General features: G+C 36.1%; 1 protein-coding gene across 1 annotated transcript; it reads left to right on the top strand.

The window, feature by feature from the left end:
• Positions 1-2,019: 2,019 nt before the first annotated feature.
• On the top strand, positions 2,020-11,102 carry LOC135768884 (interferon-induced very large GTPase 1-like). The gene is made up of 3 exons (XM_065278246.1): positions 2,020-2,589; positions 2,830-3,545; positions 5,111-11,102. The coding sequence occupies exons 1-3, from the start codon at positions 2,070-2,072 to the stop codon at positions 9,890-9,892; spliced, it is 6,018 nt and encodes a 2,005-aa protein (XP_065134318.1). The 5' UTR covers positions 2,020-2,069; the 3' UTR covers positions 9,893-11,102.
• The last annotated feature ends 315 nt before the right edge of the window (positions 11,103-11,417 follow it).

Here is an 11,417-nt window from a genome sequence, read left to right as displayed (position 1 = left end):
ACAACAGTTTATTGTTGATATAGAAATATGTGAGTGAACAAAGTAGGCTACAGAACAAAAACGTATAAGTTCAGACAGAGCCTAAAGCACGTTATTAAGGCAGACTAAAACAGTGAAGTCGGGATTGTCATCCTCATGTTTCACATTAATTTTGTTGGTAAAAAGCATGTGGGTGAAAGTCGAGTTCAGGTAAAGTACGCGGTGCGGACGCTGCAAATATTAATAAGCAGAGATAAAACCTTTAAAGCTTAAAATATAAAGCTAAAAAGGTGAATCACGGTTATTAGGGTTGCTAGTTATTCTCTGCTGTTTGCTTCTCAGTAGAACTGTACAATACGGGAGTGCAGTTATCGCGACAACCCTAAATCATATAAAGCCAGTTGTAGCCATTGTGATTGACAGCTATTCATCCAGCGCGTCTCCCCGCACGGGATCGATCACACATCCAGACACAGTAGTCACTTTGATGTTGATAAATGTAAACGGACTGTGTCCTGATATACTGATGATACAATCTGCCAGATGTGAAAAATGTGTTCGTATGTTAATGCAAATAAACCCTTTGCCTGAACTTCACCCACTTCCCGTTTCGGTGTCACGTGACCAATGGAGCGTAAATGATTGGCTGGATGTTGAATGATTTGATACAGGGATCGATTGCTTCTCCTTGCTTCCCCGGATGTTGACTCTGAATATTTTTACACTTAATTTTTTGAGACGTTGAATTATTTTGCACTGAATTTTTTGAAACATTGAATGTTTTTACAATGAATCTTTTAAAACACATTTAATTTTTTTTCATTGAATTTTTTTACACTGAATTTTTTTAAAACATTGAAAAAAATGTCATAGGCAAAAAAAACAGTGCTAGATATTCGATGGCTTTTAAAATTCAAAGTCTGATTTAGATGCAAAATAAAATTCAGTGTTAAAAATTTGATGTAAAAAAATTCAGTGCTAAGAATTAGAATTCAAAACCCAACGGCACAGATTTACTTCCATACTTATACAGCATTTATTAATCTTTGTTAACGTTAATTTCAACAATTACTTATACTTTATTAAAATCTTGTTAACGTTAGTTAATGCACTGTGAATGCAAATTCAATTGTTTAAACATGAACAAACAATTAAAGCTTTATTTCTATTAACTAACATTAACAAAGAATAAATGCTTTAACAAATGTATTGCTCATGGTTGTTCATGTAAGTTAATACATTAACTTATGTTAACTAATGAATCTTATTTTAAAGTAAAATAAAACACGTGAATTGAAAGGTCCACTAATAATTGCATTAACTCAAGTGATGTCAATAAAGTTTCCATGTTAGAATTTAGAAATATTTAAAAACAAAGATGTTTTTTGACCACTTGTAGCAGTCAGAGAATTTGGCCTTTGATCATTCAATTATTTATATGCTAATGAGTTAAACTAGGGGCGTTTACAAGGCGGAGTTCTAAAAGCATTCAGCTGCACACAATTTCAAGATCATTTGTGGTTTATTAACCGCACATCTGGAAAAGAGGCGTAAGCATGTTTTTATTTTTTGCGTACGTTCCTTTTCTTTGAATCACACGTACGATCATTTTAGAAATGATCTTAGATGAAATGTAGGATAGTTCCTACGTCGCCCTTTAATAAATGAGGCCCCTGATCTCTTAACTACAAATTACCAGTAAAGACTGCATGTATAAAAGCAGTTAATGATGATTTCGATTGATATGTCTTACTCTTATAAATCTCAGAGTTTAATATAAGTGTAATGTTTTTGTTTACTGCAGTGTCTGCTCTTCACAATCCTGCTCGCAGGAGAAGAAACAGCATTGAATTTGTACCTCCTGATTGTAAGTTTCTCTGTATAGAAAAACAGACAGATGAAGTCACTTAACCGTGAAGGCATCTACTGCTGGAAGATTTTGTTTTAATAAACATTACAGCTTTCATAACACGTAACATTAAATTTCAGAATTTTTTACTATAGCAAGGTTAAAAGTGAGTTTTTTTATTGCAGTGAGCATTATTCTGCTGGGTAAAGATGTTTCAACAAACAGTCGAGTGGGAAACTTCATGTTGGGAAGATCAGCGTTTGATAGTGAAGCTCCTCCAGATGATCATCAGATTGAGAGAGTCAGAGGAAAAGACATGATGATCATCAACTGTCCTCATCTGCTCCAACTGAACCTCTCATATCATCAGATCATACAGACAGTGAGAGAGTGTGTGGATCTGTCTCATCCAGGACCTCATCTCATCCTTCTCATCTTTAAACATGATGACTGTTCAAGAGAAGATCAAGAGCATGTGGAGATGATCCTCAACTATTTCTCTGATAGTGTTTATGAACACACACTGGTGCTCACAACACACGACTCACACAGTCTTCCTCAGACTGATATTAATGACAACATAAAGAAAATCATAAAAAAATGCTTCAATAGACACTTTAAACTGAAGAAAAACAGCACTGCTGCTCAGCTCATAGAGACATTACGAGACATTATCAAATCAAATGATGGCTGTTATCTGATTTGTGATAAATATGAAGATGCACAGAGTTTCACAATAAAGCAGCAGACATATAAAAGAGGTGAGTGTGAACATACAGTATTTACATATTTAATAATATTGTGATGGTTGACAGTGATAACTGTATATTATCTCATAGCTGTAAACAAGATGACATGCAGATCACTACAGTTGAGCCTATTTTTCTCTATTATAATCACTGTTAAAAAACAGTTAACATGTACAATTTTACTTGAATCACTTGATATCACACTTTGGAGCATTTATTAACAAGAAAATGTCTTCTATCATTTGTATCCAGAGATGAGAGATGATGTGAGAATTGTGCTGCTGGGTAAACTTGGAGTTGGAAAGAGTGCCACAGGAAACACAATCTTAAACAGACAAGTGTTTAAATCAGACTTATCTCAAGAGTCAGTGACTAAAGAGTGTCAGAAAGAAACAGCTGAAGTCAACAACAGATTGATCACTGTGATCGACACTCCAGGACTGTTTGATACTGAACGCAGTCATGAAGAGATCAAGAGAGAAATAATGAACTGTATCTCAATGATTCTGCCAGGACCTCATGTGTTTATTATTGTGTTAAATTTAGCACAACATTTTACTGAAGAGGAGTCAAGATCAGTGAAGATCATTCAAGAGATGTTTGGTGAAAACTCTTTAATGTACACAATGGTGCTCTTCACCAGAGGAGATCAACTGAGAAACAAAACTATTGATCAGTGTTTAGGAAAACCTGGATCTGTGATTAGAAACCTGATAGAAAAGTGTGGAAACAGACATCATGTGTTCAATAATACTCAAACTGAAGATCAAACACAAGTTTCTCTTCTACTGGAGAAAATAGATGACATGGTGAAAGCAAACGGAGGAAGTTACTACTCATCTAAGATATTCAGAGAGATGCAACAAGAAAAACTAAAGAGAAGAACAGCAGAGCTGACAGAGGAATATGAAAGAGAGAAAGAAGAGATGAAGAAGATCTGGACTCAGTCACAACACACTTTAGTACAGGTGGGTGATAAGAAAAAATTGAAGAACTGTTGATTTCATCAAACACTTTAAACCTTATTAGCCTCAGTCTACATTCTCTTTGAACAACACTGTATGCGTTGACCATTTGTTTCTTTTTCAGCACAGAAACTCATGACTAATTTTAGTGTAAAACTTATTAGATATTTCTTGTTGGTAGCTGTGATGATACAGTACACTTATCGGTAACACTTTACAATAAGGGTGCACTAATAATCCCGAATTCATGCTTAACTAATGCACAGATAATGCTGAATTAATGTAATACTAATGATTATCTAAGCCATTCATTAGCTATTCATTAATGATTGCCTCTTTAGCAACTAATGAAGAGTCTGTCTGGTTAATATATTAGTTCATATATGAATTATTATTAATTAAATATGGGCTTGGGCTCATTGTGGTAATTAACAAATTAATTAACACTATTAGTTCATAAAAGAAGTGATGATGGAATTAATCCACAATTACATATTTAATTAACAACAATTCATATTTGAACTAATATATTAACCAGACAGACTCTTCATTAGTTGCTAATGAGGCAATCATTAAAGGACAAGTTCTGTATTTTACACTTAAAGCCCTGTTTTCAGATTGTTTATGATGAAATAGAACGGTTTTGACTGAAATTTCGACATTTGCGGCTGCCCCGAAGAATTTTAGGGTGTTTGTGTTTCAGCTCACACCTCTACAATGGGTTTAATGGTGCACTGGAACAATCCTTCCTAAAATGCATTAAACTTTTGTTTACAAAGACGTGAAACTCACCGAGTGGTCAGGGGTGTTCACTGATATGCTCACACAAAAATCGCTCCAAAAGACGCATTCCAACAGGTTTTAACGTAGTTTTTGCCAACTCCATTGACTTGTATTAGATGTGCTGTGAGGTACGGTATTACTCCGTGCCGGGAACTTTGTTTCTATTCTTGCAATTGGCATTGGCCGATTAGCGCCACCACCTGGGCTGGAGTGTCTATTATTCAAGCTCTAAGCGGAAGAATATACGGGTGTGAGGCGTTTGGAAAAATAGGTCCACAAGTTAACAACGAACGCTAAAACAGCTGTTGGAAAGCATCTTTTGCAGCGATTTTTGTGTGAGCATATCAGTGAACACCCCTGACCACTCGGTGAGTTTCACGTCTTTGTAAACGAAAGTTTAATGCATTTTAGGAAGGATTGTTCAAGTGCACCATTAAACCCATTGTAGAGGTGTGAGGTGAAACACAAACACCCTAAAATTCTCGGGGCAGCCGCATATGTCGAAATTTCAGTCAAAACCGTTCTATTTCATCATAAACAATTTGAAAACAGGACTTTAAGTGTAAAATACAGAACTTGTCCTTTAATGAATAGCTAATGAATAGCTTAGATAATCATTAGTAATACATTAATTCAGTATTATCTGTGCATTAGTTAAGCATGAATTCTTGATTAGTGCACCCTTATTGTAAAGTGTTACCCACTTATCTATATCAGTGATATAAAAAATATATTTGTGACCAGTGCTACTACCTGTTATAATAAAAAATAATTGTATTTTACAGGAAACTGCAAAAGCATTGGCAACAAATGAGAGACTTGCTCTTCACAAAGAAGAAAATCTCAAAAGAGAACAACTGCAGCATCTCTTTCACAGGCTTCATCTAGAATTTCATCTTAAATACAACATCCATAATACACTGAAAGTTGCAGATGTTCTTCAGATATCTGTAAATTCTTTAGAGTCTCACGAGTCTTGTTCTGAAGAAGATCTGGTGAAGAATTATCTACAGAAACTACTGATGATGAACTACAGAGCAAGAGACATTAAAACTGAAGAGACCACTGAACAACATCACATGCAACAAAGAGGCAGTGATACATTTGAAGTTGAGATTTTTACTGAAATGTCTTTGTCTAATAAAGGAGTGAGTAAACCAGACCCTGTTCACCCGATGGATGTTCAGATGTCTGTGTTTCATTGTGCTGATAGTTTCCTAAAGCAGCTGATGGTCACTAAACTCTCACAGTGTCAGTTTGCTCTTCCTCTGCTTGTTCCTCATCCAATCACACAACAGATTGAGTTTCCTCTCTGGACATTCAGACAAATAAACAAGAGCTGGAAGATGAAAAATACTAACAATGATATCATCATTAAAGAAGAGCCAGTCTACAAAGCAGAAACTCCAATGGTGTCGTTCTTCAGGTTCGGTTCTGTGTCTTCATCCAAGTCTCAGCTGATGAACAATCTGATCAATGAGAAACACAACACGTTCTTCCACAGGAACTGTCCAGGCAGCAGCAGAACCAGACTACTGATGGATGGAGTGGTGGAGATCGCCTGGTTCTGCCCATCTGGAAAAGACACAGATAAATTTACTGACTGTGTTGCTTTCTGTAATCTTCATGGTGATGCAGAAGACAATGAAAAACAACTGCAGATTCTGACTCAAATGTCTTCAGTCAATGTTGTTCTTCTACCAAAACTTAACAAGAATGACAAAAATTCAACAAAGATTCAAAACCTGTACAGAGACAAAAAGCCACTTATTTGTCTTCTTACTGAGGATGAATCTGCTGTTATTGAGACAAGAAAAGGAAAATACAAAATTATTTTGAAAGACAGAAATCAGTCAGATGTATCTGAAGAACTCAGAAGTGCTATAAATGATTGTCTCTCATCTTCAACATCAGCTTCCATGTTCAGACTTGAAGATTTGTGCAAACACTCAGATATCAGAGTAGATGAGGAAGATGATGAAGACTGCAAGAGAGGAAGAGAAGCAGCACAGCAGATGATGAGTTTACTGAAGAATAAAAATCTAAAAGAAATCAAAGAATCATTTCTGCCCTGTCAGGGTGAACTCTGGCATCAGTGGTGTCAGATGAACAAAGAACTTCATCGACCTCAAGAAGAAGACATAGAAGAAGAAACAAACAGCAAACAAACAGAAATGAAGAAAATTCGTGAACAGCAACACAAATCCCACATTAGTGAGTTTATAAAGTTATTTAGTAAACAAATTAACTCACATGAAGAAAATATAAATATATATTTTCTAACATGGCTCAGAATCCTCCTGGATGAATTTACCTCAGCTGATCTTTACGATCTACATCACAAGTATGATAAAAAGTGGTCAACAGTCTTAAAACTAAAAGAAAAAGATAAATCTAAACAATTAAAAGCTGAACAAACAGAACTCGAGAGAATATCTGAAGAAGCTCAAGCAGCAACCTTTGGTTTGGAGCACATCATAAGAGAGATCGGTCAGATCTATGAATCATGTTCATCTGTGAAGAAGAATAAGACAGATCTTCAGTTTGACTTCTCTTCTCTTCCGAGTCTTGCAGCAGAGATGATGATCTGTGGATTTCCACTGGAGCTGATGGATGGAGATGCTGCTCATGTTCCTCTGATCTGGATCACTGCTGTTCTAGATAAACTCATAGAGAAACTGGGAGACCAGAGAATCTTTGTGCTGTCAGTTTTAGGACTTCAGAGCTCTGGGAAATCAACCATGCTGAATGCCATGTTTGGACTTCAGTTTGCAGTCAGTGCTGGAAGATGCACCAGAGGAGCTTTCATGCAGCTGATCAGAGTATCAGAGGAGATGAAAGATCAGATGAGGTTTGATTATATTCTGGTTGTTGATACTGAGGGTCTTCGGGCTCTAGAATCTGATGGAAAATCCACAAGACATCATGACAATGAATTGGCCACATTTGTTGTTGGTCTTGGTAATCTGACATTGATCAACATCTTTGGAGAAAACCCAGCTGAGATGCAGGATATTCTTCAGATTGTTGTTCAGGCCTTTCTGAGAATGAAGAAGGTCAAACTGAATCCCAGCTGTATGTTTGTACATCAGAACATTTCAGACGTCACAGCTGGAGAAAAAAACATGGAGGGAAGGAGACGACTGCTGCAGACACTGGATGAGATGACAAAACTCGCTGCTAAAGATGAAGTTAATAATGCAGAATGTTTCAGTGATGTCATTAATTTTGATATACGTAATGATGTGAAGTATTTTGCTCATCTGTGGGAGGACAACCCACCAATGGCTCCACCAAACCCAAACTACTGTGACAATATTCAAGAACTAAAGAAAACTATAATTTCCCATGCATCAAATTCAGATGGTATGAGGCTGACACATCTGCGTGAGCGAATTAAAGATCTCTGGGAGGCTTTACTGAATGAACGATTTGTGTTTAGCTTCAGAAATTCTCTGGAGATTTCAGTATACAGGAGACTGGAGACAGAATACAGCAAGTGGACCTGGACTCTACGCAGTGCCATGATGAAAATTGAGAACAAACTACAAAACCAAATAGAAAATGAAACAATCCATGAGATTGAAGAAACAGATTTTCAGAGAGAAATGAAGGAGAAAAGTAAAGAAGTGAAAAACTCAATGACAGAATTCTTTGAGAGAGACACAGATGCTGATATACTGATTCAGTGGAAAACATCATTTGAAATCAAAATCAAAGATCTTGAGGAGAACATTGTGAGAGAAACAAAGAGGAAATTAAATGAAATTCTTCAGCAGAGAGACTTGAAGAAAAAGATTGATGCTCAGAGAACACAGCATGAAAACACTCTCTTAGAAAAGAGCAAAGAACTTGCATTAAAACTCAAAGACAAAACAAATAATGAAGAAACTCTGAAGAGAGAGTTTGATTCATTTTGGGAAGAGTGGGTGAAGAATATTACAACAGATACTCCTCCAATCAAAAACATTGACATATTAAAAGAAGTGAGAACACTCCTCAATGACATCTATAAAAGTCTCAATGTAGAACACAGAAGAGAGAACAGAAACATTTTCACTACACAAAATTATTCAGGTTATGTAACAGTAAAGAAATCCAGCGGATTTAGAGGCCAGGTTAAAAATGTGTACAAAGTGGCGAAAGAGAAGTTTGGTTACACTCTGTCTAAAAATGATGAAACACAAATAACAAACTTGATCACAGATGTTGTTCAGGAGACAGAGAAGATGATTCGGTCACTTCTTTTTTCAAAGATGGGCTACAACATCAGCTACATTCAACAACTCACAGATCACATCAAGACAAGAATAACAGAATATGAGAAAGGTCCAGTGAAATATGTGTTTAAGAAGGAATTCTTCATTGATTTGGTATTTTCTATATTTAAGAAAGCAGAAAAGACATTCACTGATCAACACAGAATGTTCAGAGAAGTCAATGATCCGGTTCTCTATCTGAAGAAGAAGAGAGATGAATACTTTAGTATTTTCCAGAAATATTGTCAAGGAGCAACATCAACTGCTATTTTTGGTGAGATCATCTGTCAGAAACTGAAGAGACCCATTGAACAGAGTGTCTATAAACAGACTGCCAGAGATTTAGCAGATGAAATCAGATCAAATTGTCCATCACTGAATGGAAACAGATCAAATCTAGAGATACACATCCTGAAGAGACTGGCAGAAGAGGAGAACTTTTCAGCATTCATTGACTACATTTTGTATCCCAGAGATCACTTCAAGAATTTCATCAGAGATGAAGTCCATCAGTACATCAGAGATCAGTTCAGTATCAGTGTTCAACCCAAGATGAATCAGAACATTGAAGTCCTGCAGCAGAAGATCCTGACAGCAGCTCATGAATCTACTGAAGATGTTCAAGTGATAAGTGGAGATGTTGATTTGTGGTTGAAGTTTTTCAGACAGAAGCTCTCAGATGTTCTGATATTCTCTGTGAAGGACTTCAGTGGAGTCAAACCGGATGATGTTGATGATTTTAAACTGTCAGATGATGTGATAAACACAGATATTCCATCTATAATGTCTAACATCAGCAGAGAGTTCAGCACAGATATATTTAATAAAACACTGGATCTCATTTACAGACCAGATGAGATTCTGATTGATCAATTATGTCGGTGCTGTTGGGTTCAGTGTCCGTTCTGTAAAGCCACCTGCAATAACACAATAGAAAACCATGATGGAGATCACAGTGTTCCTTTTCATAGAGTGACTGGAATTAATGGATTCTTTGACGAAAAAACACAAACTCTCTGTACAGATTTTTGTTCAACTGTAGTGATGAGTTCTAAACGTTTTAAATCATCTGATAAGTGGATTCCATTTAATGAGTACAGAAGAGCAGGAGGAGATTATGCAAGGTGGAGCATCACCCCTGAACTCTCTGAGCTGCCATACTGGAAGTGGTTTGTGTGCAGATTCCAGAAAGCTCTCGAGGCGTATTATGAGAAATCATTCCAGGATAAGATTCCAGATGAATGGCGGAAATACACAAAAGAGGACGCAATTGAGAGTTTAGATAAATACTACAGCCCAAAATGTTAAATGAGTGACTTCTAAATGTGTGCTGTGATATCTGATGTGAAATTCCTTAATCAGACATCATATACTTTTATACAACAGTTCTTTCTGGTTCTCGAATCTGATTGGCTAGCTGCTACCAGGCATGCAGTATTGTACTGATAACACCACAGTAACCACTTCACTGTTTGTATCATTACGGCACCTACTGGTCAATTTAGTATTAGTGAGTGGGGCTTCTTTAAATGTGCGTGAGTCATTCGCTCATCTCTGACTGGGAAAACTGCACGCACACACAGACGCTTAAAATCTGTCTGACACTTATAAAAATGTGGTACTGACAAGAACGAAGTCCATAGTAAGCGAGTGCTGGTATTGCAAGATTAAATGTTAAAGCAATAGTAACGTTATATAAATATAGTTTTATTAACTTTTACCAAAACAATAACAACACAAGACACTAAAAACAAATAATAGTTTCATGACACCAAATACTGCTGGTTTCATTTTATTTTTGACCATCAAACACAGATAGGCCTACATCAGAGCCAGGGAATCCCTGTCAGAGATGTAGCCCAGATCAGGCGCTGGTCAGCGTCACTGATGTCCGCTGGTGTGTCTGGATCTCTGTGTCCAAATCTTTCTAAGCAAATGTTTAAATAGGCGCTATCTTTACTAATCGACTGCAGATTTGAATATTATGCATATATATTCTTGACAGAACTAATCTTAAAACTACACTTTGTGACAAAAAACCGTCAATCTTAAGAAACTGATATTCAGTCAATTGAGTTATTATGACATTCAAAACAAACAACCTAAAGGTTTACCTGTCATTCTGGCAGAAGAAAGTAGTTTCCAAATAAAGAGGCTTTTAAAATCACTCCGTTGTGGTTTTCTAGTTTTCTTTTTTCAAACGTGTGCCGTCGAACTGTTGTATAAAAGTAATATCGCTCTCAGAGTCATGTGATATACTGTAGGTCTATATCGTCAAGGCTGTGATTAGGCCAGAGGCACGAGGCCGCAGGGCAATCACAGCCGTAATTTAAAATGTTTAAAATATTTAAAATTAACATTTAATATATTTTACTTCCTGCTGAACCAATATGCAAAATATATTAAGTGGTGTATTAATGAACAATACAAATGTAAAAAAAACTATCACATTGTACTTATACAGCTTTGGCACATTGTAAGCTGACTTTTGTCAATAGAAAAAAATGTGTGTATCAAATGGGAGGAGATGTAGTCCTATCTGCACATTTTATTAAAGAAATAAAATGTATGGCCATAAACCTGTACAACATAACATCCTCAACCTTTAGTATAAAAGTATAAAGTATATTGACAGAAAGTACTAAACACTGTGAAATAAATTTACTGGAAAAGTTAGGGTTAGAATGAATTCAAAAACTCCATAACCCCATTCATATTTTTGTTTAGTTTACAGAGCATATCAACAAAATTAACAAGTTCAATTAACAAGTTTGGTAATAGTTTATGATTCTTACCATTCAGAACTTCACATAAGATGCCTACTGCATCTTTG

This window comes from Paramisgurnus dabryanus, chromosome 3 (genome assembly GCF_030506205.2).
Source record: "Paramisgurnus dabryanus chromosome 3, PD_genome_1.1, whole genome shotgun sequence".
In the NCBI taxonomy this organism is placed as follows: domain Eukaryota; kingdom Metazoa; phylum Chordata; class Actinopteri; order Cypriniformes; family Cobitidae; genus Paramisgurnus; species Paramisgurnus dabryanus.
The sequence above is the reverse complement of the archived record's forward strand: the minus strand, read 5'-3'. Positions and strand labels throughout refer to the sequence as shown.

Coding starts and splice junctions, on each gene's coding strand:
- LOC135768884 (XM_065278246.1), top strand. CDS start 2,070: ATGTTGGGAAGATCAGCGTTTGATAGTGAAGCTCCTCCAGATGATCAT. Junction 2,590..2,829: donor GCAGCAGACATATAAAAGAG/GTGAGTGTGAAC, acceptor ATTTGTATCCAG/AGATGAGAGATGATGTGAGA. Junction 3,546..5,110: donor CACAACACACTTTAGTACAG/GTGGGTGATAAG, acceptor TGTATTTTACAG/GAAACTGCAAAAGCATTGGC.